Source organism: Chenopodium album, chromosome 24 (assembly GCF_948465745.1).
Source record: "Chenopodium album chromosome 24, dcCheAlbu1.1, whole genome shotgun sequence".
Classification (NCBI taxonomy): domain Eukaryota; kingdom Viridiplantae; phylum Streptophyta; class Magnoliopsida; order Caryophyllales; family Amaranthaceae; genus Chenopodium; species Chenopodium album.
The window spans coordinates 9337582-9358917 of NC_137857.1; the positions used below are offsets into that span (position 1 = coordinate 9337582).

Below are 21336 nucleotides of genomic sequence, written 5' to 3' on the forward strand. Positions count from 1 at the left end.
TTACATTTATATCTAACATTTATTGTAAAGGTTCAAAAGAACAAATTCCTACAAAAGTTGAGTACTTGTTTCCACCTTATATTTCTAAACATGTAAATAAAGAGATAAATGTGAAAAAGAACGTGGAGTTTGGCATTAGCTAGTGCCGAAAGCTAAGTTAGAATTTTACGCTTTTCGTAAATCCTTAGAAAATGGTCATGATTAATGCCAATTTTGTCTTCTAATCTTCATTCACTGGAGAATTTGCTGCTTCGTTCCTTCTTTTTATTTATAAAGCATCCGTCAACTAAACAGTACGTACTTTACAATTAAAGAGTGTTTCACACGGCAAATATTTATTGATAAGTGTTTTATCGGTGTTTTGTTATGCCACGTAAATTTGTATAGTACTACCCAACTAATCACATTTCATGCCTCAACTATTAAATTGATTAGCACGAGTACTTGTTCTATTACTATATATATATAAAATAAGCAAACCTAAAATATTTAACAACCGTGCCAACTAGCCGTTTAGAGTCGTTTTCCAAAAGAGCTTTTAGTGCGTCGGGACGGGTTTTAGATGATAGAAGAACAAGACTAAAACCCTAAACACTTGAAATGTGTGTTTGCTTCAAGGATTGGTTGGATGCCGAAACTCGATCCCAAGATCGTACTTATGCACAAAACGACGATGATGAATGAACGTCGAGTTCTATTAGTTTTCAATCAACTCAATTGGCCGATGAACTTGAACCACAAGAAAACGAAGATGAAGAAGAAGAATAATAATTCCATATTTCCATATTTACATTAGATACTATTGTACAATTTTTGTATTATCTAACCTCGTATTTCGTATAATAAAATAATGTTATTCACCAATTATTGTATGATTTTTAATTATCATTAATTTTTTGTATTATTGATTTATCGTACCGACTACCAACATATAATAAAATAAGTTATTCATCAATTTTTTGTGTTTTCGACTTGCAATTTTTTTTAATTATTATATGCATTGTTGTTTTTCGCTAAATTAATAAAAAAAATTTATGTAAACTTAAACATAAATTATGTAAACTTAAAAATAAATTATTTACATAAACATAAATTAATAACACTAGATAAAGCCCGTGCGATGCACGGTTTGTTTGAATTTTTTAAAACAATTTTTTTTGTATTTATGTGCTAAAATTTCTTATATATTTAGATAAAATTGCTAATCTCAAAAGATAATATTTTGTATTTAATTGATTTAAACTTTAAAATCTCACTCGTCAATTTTGCTTACGTGACATTTGAATTATTTAACGGTAAATTAAATTAGTAATCTCTTATTTAATTGGATACAACTTAAATTTATAATCCTACATGGCGCACTAAAAAAATTAAATCCTACGTGGCTCTCTAAAAACTCGGGGAAAAACTCCCCTTTATATATATATATATAAACTTAAGTTGTACAAAAAGAATATATACCAATTTTTTTAATATACATTTAATACATATATATTAAAAAACAAAAAATAGCAAGGCACGTGTTGGCCCGCGGCCTGGCCCGCCAGGCACGTGGATCGTGCCATGCCGTGGGCTGGGGTGTGCCAAAAGTTGGCACGACACGGCCCGCTGCGAAGCCGGCACGGCGGCACGGCACGAGCACACCTCCGACACGGCCAGACACGGCCCGCGACGGCACGGCACGGCATGATGCCCACCTTTAATATATATATATATATATATATATATATATATATATATATATATATATATATATATATATATATATATATATATATATATATATATATATATATATATATTACCCATAAAGCATGAGCAAAACTTTAGGTGAAATTAAGACAAAAAATGACTTAAATTATTGAGCAAAAGCAAAAATGCTCGTGAGCAAAGTGAACATGCTCAAAGGATAAACATTTTTAAAGATGAATAGTAAATGTGGGGTCTACTAGGCAAGTAAAAAAAAATGTAGTAGAGAGAAATGTAGGAGAGTATTAGTAAAAGTAAGAGAGAATGATGTAGTAGAGAAAGAATTGTGAAGAAATTCTTTTTAATCATTGATGATATAAAAATATAATCACAAAAATGCTCATGAGTTGAAGAAGAGAGAAATTGGATAGAGAGAGAATGAGGAAACTAATTTTTTTAATCAATGTTGATGTTATAACGGATGCGAGAAGGAAAAATTAATGAATGCAAAACAAATAAATAACACACACAGATTTACGTGGTTCACCAACAATATGTTAACTACGTCTACGGGCAGGCGAGAGTAATAGTTTTATTGATCTCATATAATACAGATTACAAATTCAGAACAGATTTGAGACCAATCACAGAAACAGATTGATTGTCTCTCAGATTTCTTATGTTATCTCTCTCAGATCTCACAGATGAGAAATTCACAAAAGACTTTTAGATTTTTTAATAATCACTCAACTTATGATTGTCACGGTCAATATATAACCTTAAGGGTATATATAGAACTCTCCAAATAAAACATAAACTGATTTGGGCCAAAGCCCAATTAATAACCACACGACCGTGTACCTTGACCCACACGGTCGTGTATATCACGCAGTCAAATAGTGCGCCCATCTACATGGTCGTGTACCCTGAATCACACGACCATATGACAAGTCTTGTAGTAGTGGAACTAAACAACCATGTACTATGAACCACATGACCATGTATATTCAAGAATACATAATAACACTAACTACACGATTGCGTACAATGGACTACATGATTATGTACCTACTCGGTTACCGATTCAAGGCATATTTCTCAACAATCTCCACCTTGACTTGAATCCCCTCACAATAAAACTAATGTACCAGATGCATTGAACACGACGCTAGATTATGTATCAGAAAAAAGACGGATATAACAGACGACAGATAACCAGAAATAGACTCTCCATGCTCAGATTTGCCTGCGCTAGGTGTAGGGAATATTTCAAGCATCATAACCCCAAGCTTGAACTCTACTGTGATCATACATTTAAGTATGGTGGCGTCCAAAGGGAAAGAAAAGAGAGCAAAAAGAGTCGCCAACAAGTTTAAGGAACTTGTAAACCGTTCACGAGGTGAAGGTTACACCCCTTAACGATCCATGAGATCGTCAACTCCATAAGGTCTTGAACCAAATAGGGTTCGGGGATGAGGGTACGAATCCAATCTACAAAAGAAGGGACCCGCCCTATAAAATAGGCCTCTACTTTATTCTACTCGTATTCATGTACACTTTTTGACTAACATGCAAACATTAGGTTAACCCTAAACCTGTTTATCTATGTTGGTTGAATATTAATGCACAAATAAATCTATTATTGGCGATCACTTGAATTAAAATCACATTAGCCTAAGTCAAATTATTAATTATCTTATTAAGCGTGATTTCAAATACAAATTCTCTTTAACAAGCATAAAAGGCGTGATCAAGAAATAATAATAATATAAATAATATCAAGCAACATAATAATAATTATCATAATCATAATCATAGTAAGGCATAATAAAGCTTAATAATAATAGCAAGATCCTAGGCATGATACTAACAAGATTAATAACAAATCCTAGCATGTTACTAAACAATAAAGATCAAAGCTTTAAACCTAACATGGCACTAACATGCTATTAAAAAAGAGTAAAAGGCACCCTAGACATGATTCTACAAAGCAATAAAAACATCCTAACATGATACTAGGAATATTAAAACAATATAAGCATGCTTTCTACATTGCAACAAAATAAATAGTAAGCTAATCTACTTACTTTGAAACCTCGTACCTCTTTCTAATAACAAAATACACAAGTTAGTAAACTTCAATGAAAATAATAAATCAAAGTATTAAATTAAATAATCAAGTTAAATAAGATTTAAACTGGATTTGGGACCAAACCCTCAGAAAATTAAACCTTGCACGTCTAGGGCGAAGGCAACTTCGAACTTGGCTAGGGGTTTCTAGATCTTGTGTATGCGGAATTGTGTTTGTAAAAAGTTAGTTTAGAAAGATAGAGAGAATATCAAGTGAGCCTTGATGAGAGTTGATGATTAAAAACGGAGGTTGAGGACCCTATTTATAAGAAAAATAGTCCGGAAAATCATAAAATTTTATAAGGAATAAAACTACACGTTGTCGCCAGAAATACACTCTTTCGCGAGGCGACAGGGTCTATCGCGAGGCGACAGCCTGGCTTTCACGCGCTTTTCCACGCGAAATCCGATCTTTAACCAAATTTGATCTACGGAATCCGTACGGAAGCTAAAAACATATAATTAAAATAATAATGTAATAATAAAATAATAATGTTTTATTCCAAATAAAAATCCATCTTGAAATAATTATTAATCCTAACTCTATTAGAATTTAAAAGCACCTTCTAGAATCTTCTAGAAAATTATAATTAATCCTAATAATTTTAGGAATAATAATTAACATTGGGCCCTCCTCTAGATCATTGGGCCGTATGTAAATAACAAACCGGGCCCAGTTTAGTATTTTGGTCATAATTTCCTCAATATTCATCGGAATTGGGCTTATAATATATTGTTGGAAAGGTCTTTGCAAGCCCCATCCAATTACACTATTATTGGACCCTTATTACGGACCAAACTAAACCGGATTGGCTATTTTTAATAAAATAAGGTTGTTTTCAAAGACAGAGAGAAGAGAATTTGATAAAACTAAACCGCAACACTTGACTTTCACACTTTCACCTCATTCGATTATGGTTCGACGTGAAAGGTTATTCATCACTGGGTTTGGTTTTGGGGAGACACAAATGGGTGTCTACACTAGGCACCAGATTTGCTTCGTCGAGCATCAGACTAGATTTGCCCAGTCGGGCACAGATTAGCCCCTAAGGGCTACTAACAGCTTTGAATAATTTGTAAGTCCAAGCAACCTTGGGACTTACTTTGCAAAACCAAATTTGAACAGACGGCTTGCCAATGCTTCTCCTTAGCACAAGCAACACCTCCTTTGGACAGCTCAGATATATCCACCTCTCCAATAGATAGTGCAAAAGCCACCTTGTCTTCTCGACCTTTCCTTTGGGAAAAGTTCCCAAAGCTTACATACCGACCAAGAGCCAAACTAGGATGACCCGATTTCAACGGCAAAGACTGTGGTGCTTCAGATTCAAACTCAGATTGTTCGTGCTGACTGATCTTTCCCGGACGTGGACCACCACCCCCATTTAGAGTGACTCTATGCTCCACCTGTTTCTCAACACTACCACAAATAGATGATGTGACAACACCGGACTTAGAACAAAATAACGTAGACCCTTAACACATATAGTGTCTCCCGTTTAACACCTTTTAGGCTTCCCTTTGAACCCTTGTAGACATACAACCCTCCACCTTCACCTTTAAAACTGAACCCTTTTTTGTCTAGAAGACTAAGTGAAATCAGATTCCTCGTGAACTGTGGAACATGCCAACATTGTTCAACATACAAAATTTACCATCATGTGTCCGAATTCTGATGGACCCTATACCAACTGTTTTGCAGACTTCGTTGTTGGCCATAGTAACATTTTCATCAACTTGTTTGTAGTTCGTAAACCACTCCCTACGTGAACACGTATGATAAGACGCCCCCGAATCTAGAACCCACACATCAGATTGATGCGCACGCTCATCAGCAATCAGGACATAATCCTCTTTTGAACGGGTGTCTCCATCTGTAATATCTGCAGACTTAGAATTTTCCTGTTGTCTCATCTTCTTGGGACATTCAGATTTCCAATGCCATTTCTCCTTACAGTAATTACAGACATCACTAGGTTTAGGACCCCTAGAATACGATTTCTTGGATTTTCTCCTCGAATTCCCCTATCCATTACCTTCACTGGCTACTAATCCGGTAGCCTGATCATCTGTACCTATACCAAACGCCTTATGACGCAACTCTCTAGTATGGAGAGCAGATCTAACCTCCTCTAAAGACACTGTCTCTTTACCAATAATACAAGACTACACAAAATTCTTATATGACACCAGCAAAGACACTAACAAAATTAAGGCAGGATCCACATCCTCAACCTTTACATCAATATTACGCAATTCTAACCAAATTGTATTCAATTGATTTAAGTGTTCTTTAAGGGATGTGCCTTCAGACATTTGCAGACCGAACAGACGTTGCTTCAATAACAACTTGTTGGTTAAAGACTTTGTCATGTATAGACTCTCCAACTTCAACCACAGACCTGATGCGGTTTCCTCCTCCGCGACCTCGGTGATAACATTGTCTGCCAGACACAACATGATTGTTGAGTGTGCCTTCTCCTCCAAGACTGCCATCACAGCGGTTACCAGATCCGATGACTTCTTCTTCAACGGCGCCCATAGCCCTTGTTGCTTCAACAAAGCCCGCATCTTGATCTGCTACAGACTAAAACTATTCCCCTCGGTGAATTTATCAATTGTCACATTCATCCCAGACATCTCTCCCACTCAAGTTGAACCTTGGCTCTGATACCACTTGTTATAACGGATATGAGAAAGAAAAATTAATGAATGCAAAACAAATAAATAACACATACAAATTAACTTGGTTCACCAACGGTATGTTGGATACGTCCACGGGCATGCGAGAGTAATAGTTTTATTGATCTTGGAGAATACAGATTACAGATTCAGAACAGATTTGAAACAAATCACAGAAACAGATTGATTGTCTCTAAGATTTCTTATGTTATCTCTCTCAGATCTCACAGATGAGATATACACAAAAGATTCTTAGAAATAATCACTCAACTTATGATTGTCACGGCTAGAAAATAACCCTAAGGGGTATATACATATATAACTCTCCAAAACAGAATGATTTGGGCCAAAGCCCAATTAATAACCATACAAACCAAAACCACACGGCCGTGTACCTTGACCCACATGGCCGTGTATATCACGCAGTCAAATAGTGCGCCCATCTACACGGTCGTGCACCCTGAATCACACGACCGTGTGACAAGTCTTGTAGTAGTGGAACTACACAACCATGTACTATAACCACATGGCCATGTATATTGAAGAGTACATAATAACACTTACTACACGATCGTGTACAATGGACTACATGATCATGTACCTACTCGGTCACCGATTCAAGGCATATTTCTCAACAGTTGATATTGCTTTAAACGACCTAAAGGCATAATTTGCACTCATACTACTTTATTAGTAGATTCTTTGTTTTCGGCATTGTATTTTCTAACTAAGGGCCTATTCTATTTAGCTTATTTTCAGTTCAGTTCAGTTTAGTTCAATTCATCTCCAATAAGTTCAGTTCAGTTCAGTTCATTTCTTATCTTAATTTTCTTCTCTTATAAAATATTCGGTTCAGTTCAGTTCAATTCAGTTCAACTCTAATAAATTCAGTTCAATTCAGTTTAGTTCAGTTCAGTTCGGTCAATCAAAACATGCCCTAAATGTTAATTTCCTCAGCTGGGCTAGTAGGCCTAGTACACACTAGGAACCTCCTAAATAACACATGGAACTTGGGAAGAGTAACCAAAAAAAAAAAAAAAATCAAAATCAGAATCCTCTAACTAGAACGGAAAAGTGAAAATCTTGCGAATTGCACACAAATTCACGACTCAATGAACATGATTGAATTGGATCGATTGATACGCTCTATCACTATGAACTATCAAATGAAGAGTAGCAATTGGATTTAAGGGCTATGAAATCATTAAGAGCAAACCTCAACACTAACACAAAATGAGGACTAATAAAAACTAATCTTAAGACCAAAGAGACTCGAGAGCATCAACGTTTCCTACCTAATATTAATTACTACCTCCGTTAAATGTTATGTACAACTTTGAAATATTTTATATCTTACAAGTAATACCCCAACGTTGCACTTGACATTTAATGGAGGTAGTATTTAATTTTACCGAACTACATGCGTTTTCTCATAAAGTTTCAAAATTATACTATTTTAGAAAATGTAATTAATGATTATTCCACATTACTCGATAAATTATACAAAGTAATCATAATCTCAAATTTCTTTTGTATTTTAGAAAAAAAATTATATCAGTAATCTTGAGATATAATTAAGTAGGAGTATCTGTTAAACGAGCTTGGGACACACCCACATGCCAACCCTCCCCCTCACTCTTATCATTCAATTAATATTGGGCAATTCTTGTACTCATACGTAGGTTTGTTCGTGGGTTCAACATTCAGCCTCACATGTGAATTGTTCATAACTTTAGAGCCCAAGGAGGTTCTCAAAAAAAGCTTAGCCCAAGGAAATTGCAGCTCAAAATCATACGACAATAGAAGAATAGACCCTTAGACTTACAGTCTGTGATGCACGGAAACGGCTAATTTAACTGACGTACCGTCTCCGAAACGTTTCGGAAACGTATCACGTTTCGAAACGCGTTTCAAAACGGTTTACTGAGTTTCCTAAATTTTGGATACGCGTCTCATAATTTGGAAGTTTGGAAACCCTTAGGAAACTCAATTCTCAAGTGTTTTCTTTTGTCAAGTCTAAAATCAAATAACCGGTGGATTTTAAGTTGTACCCGCTCGGTGAGAATGTGAAAGGACTATTTCGAATTCTGGTGTGACTGTTGAAGGAGCTTGTAGAGGGAGGGGGTCCTGGAAAAGATTACACAAGTTTGGAAGGGAGGATTCTGTTATGGTGAATGCGGATACTCTATACAGAGTGCCTCGTTAGAAGTCTGCTTAAGATAAGGCTTGTAGAAGCTTTGGATAGTCAAGAAGGAGATTCAAGTGGTATTCAGAAGAAAAAGAAAGGTTCTAAGGAGGGTCAATCTTTTAACAACGTTGAGAAAGTTGCTGAAACCAAAAGTAGCGAGCGTTGGCGAAGTCCAACCTCGTGAAGAACAGTAAAAATATTATGTTGGAAATGTCGTGGGGCAAGCAACCCTCGTACAGTTCGTGCACTCCGCTACTGGAGTCGTATTCTAAGCCCGGATGTGATCTTTCTTTCAGAGACTAAAATCAGTAAAGTTATGTCAAAAAATATAAAAATAAACATTAGTTTTACCAATGCAATGGGGGTGGTAGGTGTTGAATAATTTAGAGTATGGTAGACTAACTTCATGTCATTTGTTTATAATACTTAGGCTAAGGTGTTGTATTTATAAATTAAATAATTAATCAAAGCAAATAACCTTTGTTAAAGAGGTTGGAAGTATTTCATTGATGAACAAAAAAATAGAGTACAGTGAGTTACTATCAACTCAGCCCGGTCAGCCGCCCGGTCTGGGTGGTGCTCGCCCGACCGGGTGCGAGCGTGAGGGATAACAACGCAAATCCGCCGCCCAGTCAAGGCCACAACCGTCCGACCAGGCGTGAGAAGGGTGAAAGGAAATTTTGTTTTGCTGCCCGATTGATTCACTCTCCGTTCGATCGGGCGTGAGAATGAGTTTCTGGAATTCGTTGCTACCGCCCGACCGGGCGCGAGAGCCTACGAAATCTGGAGATCCGAACTACCTGGTCGGGCGGTCTTCGGCGCGAGGTGGAGGTGAGGAGTTGCGAACGGTTACTCTTTGTAACTGCTATTTGGTTTGGCTTTGTTGTTGCTTTAATATAAATATGTGATTAACACATATGATGAAAATATCTTGAGAAAAAATATCAGTTCATTATTTTTTCTTGAATCAATTTGCAAACACCATATTATCATCATCATATTTTTTAAGTTTTGTTTACATTTGACCATAAATATACTACACACTATTGTGGTTGTCTTCATTGTATCTCCTGATAATTTTGTGATACCCAGTGTGTTTAATCAGGGTCAAAATATTACTTTGAAAAACTGATTTTGTTCAGGCCTCGAATTGAAATTTGTTCAAGTTTGTTGCGATTTTTGTGGCCTGGTATCCATTTTCCCCAACAGTAGGTCTAGGGGTTTGTGTATTTTTTGGAAGGAGGGTATTGATTTTCATTGGCTTCTTTTTCTAACCATCACATTGGTGGTGATATAGAAGAGATTGGTGGTCATTTTTGGAGATCTGTGGAGATGTATGGGTGGGAAAAAAAAACAAAAAAGAGTAACACGTGGTCTTTGGTTTGGGAACTTTACCTTGATTCTCCGTATCCTTCTGTTATTTGAGGTGATTTTTATGAATTCTCGGATCTCACGAAAAGACAGGAGGGGTGGCAAGGGATCAACAATGTATTGATGCGTTTAGGCTGATGCTTGACTCTTGCAATTTGGATGGTAACTGGGTGACGTAGGAAAGAGGTAATACTGAAGCTTCAATTGTCTGGGAGAGACTAGACAGATTTGTTGCTTGTAGTGGGTGGTTGACTTTCTTTCCTAAGGCCCATATAAAGCACCTAACAAAGAAGAAGTCGAATCATGTGGCCATTGTTTGTAACACTAAAGACCAATTTCGAGCAAAGAAAAAGGGGAAAAAGAAACATTTCAAATTTGAGACATGTTGGTTGTTAGATGAAGGTGTGTCTGCGGTGATTCAGAAGTCATGGGATGGGGCTAGGCATCTTGATATGGCTGCAAAACTGGATTAAAGTGGAGTAAAGTTCATTTGAAAATCTGAATACAAAGCTTGCAAAGGTTGAAGATGCTCTAAAAGCGACTCGGAATAATAGTGGGGTAGTGCCTAATTTTTCTAAATGTATTAGGCTGGAGGGTCACCTTGAGGATTTACACGAGAAGAACGAGGCGTATTGGTATTTACAGTCACGGATAGCGGAGAGTACTGATGGTGACTGTAGGCTTCGTTCGAAGCGCGCCTACGTTAAGCATGTGTGAATATGCTTGGCACTCATAAAAAGTGGGAATTGACATTACGATTAGGGACAAGGAAAGTAGGGAGCCGCCAACAAGTTTTTTAAGGAACTTATAAACCATTCACGGATAATTAAAGGCAACCACGAAAAGGGACAACGATAGGCAACAACGATTGACCCGTGAAGGTTACACCCCATTTATAATCCATGAGATTACTAACTCCATATGGTTCGGAACCACGAAAGGAGGATCGGGGATGATGGTACGAAGTGAGTCATGGAGTCACATTCGCCCGTATTGGCCTCTACTCGATTCTTATTGCGAAAAGTATTTCCTGCAATCTTAAAGGCATGCAAACAAATATTCAATTTGCTCCAAACTATTATTATGCTAAATAGGTTGAATATTAATGCAACATATCATTCTAATTATTAGTGATCACCTGATTAAATAACAATATTAAAGGAACCTAAACCGGTTGTCCAAATTATCTTATTAGTCGTTATATTCAATTACATATTCCTTAAACATGCAATATGGTGATCATAAATAATAATAGAATATACGTTAATATTGGAAGCAATTCAACAATAAATCCAACAATATAAATCGTTAGAAAATTAATAGAAATAAAAAGAACATGATTCCTTACTTTGATTTTGCTTGCTTGTAACTATAAAAACAATAAATGCGTTAGTAACTTCAAGGAAAATTAATAAAACAATAATTAAAATGAAATTAAATAAAGTTGATTTGGGGCCAAACCCTCAAACAGTTTTACCTTTCACGCCTTGGTTTAAGGACTGAACCTCGGGTAAAGTACGGACTCCTTGGAGTGCTTAAGGAAGGTATTTTGAAAGAATAGGGTAGGCTAGTGTTTAGGCTTGAGCATAGAAGAGAGAATGAGAGAATTAATTGATGCCCCGTACATCAGAAATGAGGGGGTATTTATAGGATAATGAGTAGGGGAACACGCGAAACCCTAAAAAAAGGATAAAAACCCTAAAAAAACCTACCGTGACATGGCAGACTTTTGTATGACGCGGGATATTCTAGAGTGACGCGGGCAGTATTTGACCTACGGGAGGTGAAAACGCATGAAGGGTTTTTGCGGAAAGGACACGTGACTGTCCCGTGCCACTGCACTAGCACCGCGTCACGGGGAATTGTACCGTGGCGCGGCACTATGCCCTGTGACGCGCTACAGTTTGCCGTGACACGGTAGACCCTGTGTCCCTTTTTCCCTCTAAATACAATTTTTCCCTAATTACATTCAACCTTTTTAAGTGCCGATTCATAATTTCGGGCCATTTCTGGCTTATTATTTATTAATTGGGCTAAAATAATAAATAATGTGAAATGAATACAAAAAAAAGGTTTGGGACAAAATAAAAAGGAACTATGCTTTAACTAAACATTAGGACTGATCCATTGACTATTTGATGAATTGAATTTGATTGAATATGAATTTTAAGCACTTCTGGGATTAAATACTCAACCTGACCAATAATGGCGGTGAAAGGTTGTTCATTATCGGGTTTGGTTTTGGAGAGGCATTTTTAGGTGTATACAGTGACCGTAATACCAAGAATTTTCAGTATAAAGCTTCTCAACGGATGATGATGATGATATTCAAGATGGTCTAATCCAGGAGGTTATTGAAGGGGTTCCTATGCTTATTACAGAGAGAATGAATGCTGCTCTTTGCCGCCGGTATTCAAAGAATAAGGTTCTATCAACTTGGGCCTCTAACTTGGGCTTTTCCCAACCAAAATCTGCCAAATCAATGGGTAGTTGGGCCCAAGAGTTTATCATAAGATATGGACATGTATAATGTAGGCCCATAAACCAGTTATCTAAGTCTCAATAAGGCCCCATTCTCTTCACCTTAATTTTGCTGAACTGAAATTAAGTTCACTGAACTGAAATTATTTTTGCTGAACTTAAATTATTTTTACTGGACTTAAATTAATTTTACTGAATTGAAATTATTTTTGCTGAACTGAAATTATTTTTACTGATTTTCTATTATAATTCTTCTTTAAAAAAACTGAATTTTACTAAACTGAACTTATTTTTACTGAACTGAAATTATTTTTACTGAACTGAACTTATTTTTACTGAACTAAAATTATTTTTACTTAATATTATTTTTTTTAAGGTGAACAGAACAGGGCCTAAGTCTATTGTAGACCCTCTCACGCGGCCCATATATACTACAAACTTCAACTCACGCGGCCCAAACACTCTCAATTTCTTCAGTTTCTTTCTTTTTGTAATTTCGCTATACATACATTTCTATCTCCTATGCAATAGATTTCATTTATTACTTTCATTTCATTTTTCAAACACTCCACTACTTATCTCTCTCCTCTACATTGATGAATCACCATGGAAGAAAACACAAGAAAAGGTCAAGAAAGGTAATTAAATATTTAAACAACTTAAAATTTCTTTAGCTTTCTTCAAATTCGTTGATTGATTTCCTTCAAAGTTGTTGTAATTTGGTAAAATTATTTAAATTTTTGTAAACACTCTCGAATTTTTGAACAATACTTACATTTTCTTAGACACTCGAGAAATTCTTCAACAAGTAATGATGAAGATGAACTGTAAGTAAAATAAACCCTATATAATTGTTGAATTTTGAAATTAGATGATGAATTAAAACCCTAAATTATTTGAACAGAAGAAAAAATTGGATGATGTATCTAAATGTTCAAATTTTGCTATTTTCGGCTTTTTTACCAAACGTTCAAAATTTGCAATTGTTCAAATTTTTTTTTACTAAATGTTAAAAAGTAAAGGCGTGGTATATTACAATTGCTCATATATATTTTTTACTAAATGTTCAAAATTTACAGTCGATCAAATTTTTTTACTAAATGTTCAAAAGTATAGGCGTGGTACATTGCGATTGTTAAGATATTTTTACTAAATGTTCAAAATTTTCGATGTTCAGTTCAGATTTTTTTACTAAATGTTCAAAATTTGCAATCGCTCAGATTTTTTAACTAAATGTTCAAAATTATAGGGCGTGGTACATTGCGATTATTGAGATATTTTTACTAAATGTTCAAAATTTTCGATGTTCAGTTCGGATTTTTTTACCAAATGTTCAAAATTTGCAATCGTTCAGATTTTTTGTACTAAATGTTCAAAAGTATAGGCGTGGCACATTGTGATTGTTCAAATATTTTTACTAAATGTTCAAAAAAATTTATGTTCAGTTCAGATTTTTTTACTAAATGTTCAAAATTTGCAATTGCTCGATTTTTTTTACTAAATGTTCAAAAGTATAGGTGTTACATTGCGATTGTTCAGATATTTTTACTAAATGTTCAAAATTTTCGTTGTTCAGTTCGGATTTTTTTACAAAATGTTCAAAATTTGCAATTGTTCATATTTTTCTACTAAATATTCAAAATTTGCGATGTTCGATTTTTTTTACTAAATAAATCGATCAAATAAATGAGCACAATACAAAATATCAATTAATCGATCATAATGGATTACGATTGAAATCGATCAGATTAGTTTCAATGAATTCAATTGATATTATTAAAACAATAATTTCATCCACAAATTCATCTCAAAATAAAAAAAAAATTAATATTGATCCCAATGAATTCATAATAACTAACCTGAATTGATCTCTTCAGAAATATCGACAATTACCATCACGTTAACTGCAAAAAAATCAATGGAAAAAATTTATGGGAAAAAAATCAAAGAACAAAGGAGAGAGAAAATGAGAATTTGAAAAAAAAAAAAAGAATGAACTGAAATCGAGAAATAAATAAAAGAGATCATATTAAAAAAAAAAAGATTCTGTATAGAATGAAACAAAAAACTAATTAAGAAAAAATAGGAAGAAGAAGAAGTAAAGATGGAGGAAGAAGGAGTAGAGTTGCATTTTATTTAATTACAAGGTTAGAGGCGCACGCAATGCGTGCACGATTATCTATTTAATTTGCTCCTCTGAACTTGACATATTTTTTCTTATAAAATTAGCTACGTATATATTATGCATACTTGTATATAAGAAATAAATTTTACTCTTTGTGTAATATATCATTTAAAATATTTTTCACTGTAAAATTAAGAAATTTAGTAAAATGGAATACTATATTAATTATAAAAAAAAATTATTATCATATTATATCAAATAATATATTGATTAAAAAAACACTATGACATTAATATTGGTTAGCCCTTAGCTTCTCTATGTCCCAAATATTCATATTACGGTCCTTAGTCTCTATAAATTTATACTTGAAGTCTTTGCACAGAAGGTTTAATTAATATTAATTGTCAAAGTATATACTATGAATTACTTGATACAAAAGTGGGACTTTGGGAGCAACTCACAGTTTATTCACAATCGAAAATAACCCCAAAAGACTTCTAATGAAAGTAGCTAAAGTGTAAACTAATTACAAATTGACAAAAATACCAAATATAATTCAATAAAAATAACTTCTAAATATTACTACCTGTTAAAATTCAATCAAAAGGCCCCGTTTAGTTCGCCTTATATTTGCTTATCAAAACTGGTCTCATCTGGTCTGATCTGATCTGGTCTGGTCTGGTCTGATTTGATATAATCTGAATGTCAGATTTGACCAAACTTTGACATTAAATATACGATAATCTATACGGAAAAAATATATCAAGTGGGGTCTTGTTAGATTCGTAATAATGTGTATTTTATTAATATGTGATTTTCAGAATTTTTTTAATTGCGAAATTATTAGAAGTAGATCGCCCATAATTGAGATTATTAAAGTGTATTTTTCCAAAAAAATATAGCGTGATACGGCCAAATATACAACAATAAGTTCGCTGTAGCAACACGACAACAAGCTTACGGTCGCACCTCGGAATTGACACATAAATAGTAAATTAGCAATAGTGCAATAATTATTTCAAAAAAAAAAAAGCAATAGTGCAATAATACATGGCAATATGGCATTAATGTAATACAAATTCAGAAGCATTAAATGCATTTATACTTATATCTAGCAACCACCGTTGTGAAAATAATGCATTACTGGACGAATATTAAAAATTAAAAAGATTATTGTAGTTGCATCTAAGTATTCCTATAATATTTACAGATCAATCAAAGTAAGATAAGCTAAAAATGGAGGTTTCTTGGTTACACTTAGTACTCTTCATATTATCTCTCGTTATAGTATTCAATCTTTTGAAAAAACATCCACCAAAAAATTTACCACCAGGACCAACAAAGTTACCCTTGATTGGCAACCTACACCAACTAGCATGGGGAAACACCCTCCCACACCGTCGCCTCACAGAGCTGGCGACGGTGTATGGGCCTATAATGCACCTCCGACTCGGAGAAGTTCCTACCGTTGTCGTGTCATCGGCTGACATGGCAAAGGAGGTGATGAAGACTCATGATGCTGTGTTTTGTAGTAGGCCAACTCTTATGGCTGGGAAAGAGCTTTTCTATGATTGTTCGGACATTGGATTAGCCCCGTACGGTGAGTATTGGCGGCAGGTGCGGAAGATCTCGGTGCTCGAGCTGTTTACGATGAAGCGGGTCGAGTCGTTTCGGGTTATAAGGGAGGAGGAGGTTGCGGAGCTTGTAGAGTTGCTAAGGTCGGAGGCAGGGTCTGTGGTTAATCTTAGCCAGAAATTCTTTGCGCTCACTTTTGACATTACATCTAGGTAACTTGGGTTTAATTTACTTTTGCTTTTTAAACTTTGCTATGCAGTATGTTTGACCTTATGCCAGCTAATTTAGTCGGTAAAGTTATACTTCGACACAAGGATTGTGTCTATAATCTAAGATTGTAGCCTCACGATCTGGTTGTTCGGATCAGATTATTTTGAGTCAAGTAAACAATTAAGTCGGTTATACAATTAAATTAATTAGGTACAATTACGTAGTATCTACTTACACTTTGCAAAATAAACAAAAATATAAAAAAGATCGGTCTGGTTTGGTTTCGGCTATCTTCGATTTGTATACTCAAGTCAATTCAAATTGGTAATTTTAGGTACATGTAATTTTGAGTGTGGTCACTTCGGGTCTAGTTCAGGTCACTTCAGGTATTGGGTCAGTTTGAGACAATTTATACAGATTAACATAGATTGTCTCGAGTTACTTCGAGCAAGAAAAAGTAGGGCTGGGTTACTTTGGGTAGTATCGGGTCAACCTCACTTCGAATTAACTTATCTCAAATGATTGACATTTGTTTATTTTAGAAATAATCAAATTAGATAAGATCGTTCTTATCGTAATTATTTTTTATTTATGCTAATTTTATGGTTAAATTTCTTTAATTTAGTAATTAAAATAAGTATAAAATTTGAAAATTTTATATTAGGAAAATTTGTGTAAAACTACCCTAAAGATAGGGTCATTTGTGAACAACTACCCATTTTTTTATTTGTTTAGAACTACCCGTAAGTTTGGAAACGTTTGGGTAGCACTACCCACTAACGTTCTCCGTCCAATTAAAATGTTGTGTTGGCCCAATTTTTCACTTTTATCAATTACAATGGCCAATTAATGCTAAAATAAGCAAAAACCCCAATTCAATTAAACCCCCAAACCTTAGAAATCAAAATCCCCAAATAATTTTACACTCATGAACCCTAAAATGAATTCTAATTAAAACCCTAGTTAGGTTAATTAAGGTGAATTGAAACCTTTAAACAAACTCGGAGAGTTAATTGGGTGGAAAAAGTGAAAAAGTAGGCTCCGATAACGTCTTAATTGGACGGAAAATGTTCATGGGTAGTGCTACCCAAACGTTTTCAAACTTGTGGGTAGTTCTACACAAATAAAAAAAAAATGGGTAATTGTTCACAAATAACCCTATCTTTAGGGTAGTTCTACACAAAATTTCCTTTATATTAATATGAATGTGATGATGTCTCATTTTATAGAACTTGATCATTTTAAAACATTGAGTGAGTGGAATTTTCATTTTAACTAATACAAGATTTTTTGTGCACTTAAGAATATTATGTATGTACTCTGTAAATGTTGATTAGGCCATGGAGTATCTTAAAGATCGAACTTGTTCATGTATAATTTAGAATTCCTAATGTGTAAAAGTAATTCAAAATTTTAATAAGTATGTATTGAATTAATGGTCTAATACATCAGGATAGCCTTCAATAAGAAAGGCAAAGAGCAAGAAAAATTTCAAGCTCTATCAGCAGCTTTTACAAAGATTGCCTCAGGTTTCTCCATTGCAGACGTCTACCCGTCAATCGATTTTCTTCATACGATAAGTGGGATGAAGAAGAAATTCAAGGACCTTGTTCAGGAATCAAATGAATTACTTGATCCTATAATTGAAGAACACAAGTCTAATAAGAAAAACAATCAGGGTAAAAAAGAGGAAGACTTAATCGATGTTCTACTCAACTTTCATAAGGATAGTGTCAAAACTTCTCATGATTTCTGCCTGAGAACAGATAACATTAAGGCGGTTGCATTGGTAAGTTGCCACAACTCCATTCATATATACATATCATGCACATATGCTAAAAATTTTACATGGTACTAGACATATCACATATGACATCTCATACTCAGTGCTTATATGTCAAACAGACAATTGATACCATGTTAACGGACCATCTCAACCAAAAGTTTAAACTGATGGTTGAAGCCTAGGAGTTTGTTTTATATTCTATCACTTTTCTTTCTTCTGCAAAGGCTTTTACTAACCAAATGACCCGTCTAAATACAAAACTTGTGTTGATCAAGGCTCAAGCAAAGCCCATCTACTTTCATTGAAATGAAGAAAGTTACCAACTAATGTAACTTATTTTCATTTTGTTTTGCTTATTTGGAAATTGGACATTTCAACTGGAGAAGAGAACATAGATATTGAAACACCACCTTAGGGTGTAACCACAATTGAAATCCTTTGATTGGTTATTTAAAATTAAGTCATTAGCTTAGCTAGCATTATAATTTGACTAATGGTGATATATGATATTCACGATTTGCTTGTGCTTGTAGGAGCTTTTTGGTGCCGGAAGTGAGACATCATCAACTGTAATGGAATGGACAATGTCTGAATTGCTAAAAAATCCAAAAGCAATGGAGAAGGCACAAGCTGAGGTACGACGAGTATATCAAGGAGAGGTTATAGTTAATGAGACAAAGTTACACAAGCTCACATACTTGAAACAAGTGATCAAAGAAACCCTACGTCTCCATCCCCCACTTCCTCTCTTGGTTCCTAGAGAATCCGTTGAAAGATGCCAAATCCAATCTTATGATATACCTATCAAAACTCGAGTAATTATCAATGCATGGGCTATAGGAAGAGATCCTAAATATTGGTCGGAACCTGAAAAGTTTAATCCCGAAAGATTTCAAGATAGTTCTTTAGATTACAAAGTAAATGATTTCGAGCTACTTCCATTTGGTGCAGGGAGAAGAAAGTGCCCTGGTGTGGCACTTGGTATAGCTAATGTTGAGCTCCCATTAGCCATGTTACTCTACCACTTCGATTGGAAATTACCTCTTGGTGATGGAAATCCTGAAATTTTAGATATGGATGATTCTTTTGGCATAACAATGCGAAGGAAAAATGATTTGCATGTAATTCCAATTTCTTGGTCTTACTAATCTTGAGTAACTTAATTTTTCTTCTTTGCTTTATTGAAATGTGATTTTTCTTGTATTGAACAAAAGTATGGTTATATATATAGGGAAACATTGTATGTGTTTTAATTTATTTCTTTTGTTGACTATATATCGATTATAAGTCAGAGTCGATATTATTTCATAGAAACTAGGTTGAAATTATCTAATTTAAAAGACGGGTGTGTGTTGTTCAAGACCACTCTCAAATGAAAGTAGAGTGCAAGTCGAATAGCACAGGGAATACATGGGCCTTCGTACAATTGAAAGATGACTTCACTCGTGGTGATATATACTACTTCCTTCGTTTTTAAATATTTAAAACACTTCCTTAAAATAGAAATATCACAATACTTGTAAGTTGTAACATACTAAACTGAAAGGTTTTTTTTTTTTTTTTTTTGGAAAGTTGACTATTACCTTATTTAAAGTTCATGGCCCACTAAATTACACTCCTAATCTCTCACCCGGTCACCCCTATTTTAAGTGTATAAAGTTATATGAGGCCCATTTTTCTTGAATGATGTGAAAAGGTGTGTATTGCAAGTAACAGAGGGAAATAATTCCTTATGTACATGTATTTTTTTTAACGCACGATTTTATACAATAATAATAATAATAATAATAATAATAATAATAATAATAATAATAATAATGAAGAAGAAGAAGAAGAAGAAGAAGAAGAAGAAGAAGAAGAAGAAGAAGAAGAAGAAGAAGAAGAAGAAGAAGAAGAAGAAGAAGAAGAAGAAATTTGAGTTATCTTAGTGAGGTCGTTGCCCCAAAACTCATGAAGAAATTGGTAGACATATATTTCATAAAGGTTATCGCTTCTGCAGAATCCACCTTTTCTTTATCTCCTCGGCAATCAGCATTGTGGAAATTGCAGCAGGGAGATCACATTTCTACTTGGCTTCGGGCGATTTCTATTTCAGGGTTAGGTCAGGCGATGAATGCAAAGACTTACCTACCGATGTGTGTTGTGCTACCGGTTGGGTGTTCCATTGTTCAATGTCTCAACGTCGTGCTTTGCTTGTTCAAGGGTTTTTACTGGGGATATTTTTGGTGATCACGCGGTGTCGTGTACTGGTATTGTGGGTATTAAACATCGGCATAATGTTGTTCGGGATACCCTTGTTGATGTTTCCTATAGGTTGGGATTTTGGTGAGAAAGGAGCTGAGGTTGACATTGGGTTGTCTGGAGGGAACGACGGGGCCCTTAGACCTGTAGATGTGTTACTTTATTCCTTGGATTGTGTCATCGTGGTCGTGATCTCTATGATGATTTGACAGGGTGTTCTCCGTTGATACAATCTGGGCTATCTGACTTTGTTCCTAGACGGATTACGGCTGATGCAGCTCATCGGAAGCGTGTCAAATATGAATCTAGTTGTCGCGCAATTGGATATGGATTCCTTCCCTTCTCCTTTTCTTCCCTTGAGGAATTAGACAAGGAGGTTGTTGCGAAAGCGGGTTCAAAAGTTCTCGATGACTCTGGACATTGAGGCTCATGCTGCTGCTCACATTCTTACTAGGATATGCTTTTCTATACCTAGAGGAGTGGGGGCCAAGATTGTATCTCGGCTTCTCACTAATATTCTATAGGTTGTATAACTTTATCTATTTTCGAGAGGAGTGGGGGCCTGGTTTTGGTGATTGGCAATGGTGGCTTGCCACCTTACCTTTTGCTTATGGTGGTTTGGGTGTCTATTCGGCGGGTGATGTTCGACATTATGCTTTCCTTGCGTCGCGTCTCCAGTCTTCAGGTCTTCAAGCTACGCTTCTTTGTAATTCTGGTATTGTTGGTCCGGGAACGGCCTTCGATGGTGTTCTTAGTCTTTTTAACAGGACTTTGGAGACTGACCTTATGAGTAACCCTAGTGAGATCGCTGCCCCTAGACTCATGGAAAGATTGGCAGATATATATTTCACGAAGGTA

The 21336-nt window shown here is 35.1% G+C and overlaps 1 protein-coding gene across 1 annotated transcript; it reads left to right on the forward strand.

Moving 5' to 3' along the window:
* Positions 1-15902: 15902 nt before the first annotated feature.
* LOC145612514 (desmethyl-deoxy-podophyllotoxin synthase-like) lies at positions 15903-19385 on the forward strand. The gene is made up of 3 exons (XM_081667867.1): positions 15903-16453; positions 17904-18240; positions 18771-19385. The coding sequence occupies exons 1-3, from the start codon at positions 15903-15905 to the stop codon at positions 19383-19385; spliced, it is 1503 nt and encodes a 500-aa protein (XP_081523993.1).
* The last annotated feature ends 1951 nt before the right edge of the window (positions 19386-21336 follow it).

Bases quoted from the DNA above. Each gene is read 5' to 3' on its own strand.
- LOC145612514 (XM_081667867.1), top strand. From the start codon at position 15,903: ATGGAGGTTTCTTGGTTACACTTAGTACTCTTCATATTATCTCTCGTT. The intron at 16,454-17,903 runs GTAACTTGGGTT...CTAATACATCAG, and splicing joins ACTTTTGACATTACATCTAG to GATAGCCTTCAATAAGAAAG. The intron at 18,241-18,770 runs GTAAGTTGCCAC...TTGTGCTTGTAG, and splicing joins ACATTAAGGCGGTTGCATTG to GAGCTTTTTGGTGCCGGAAG.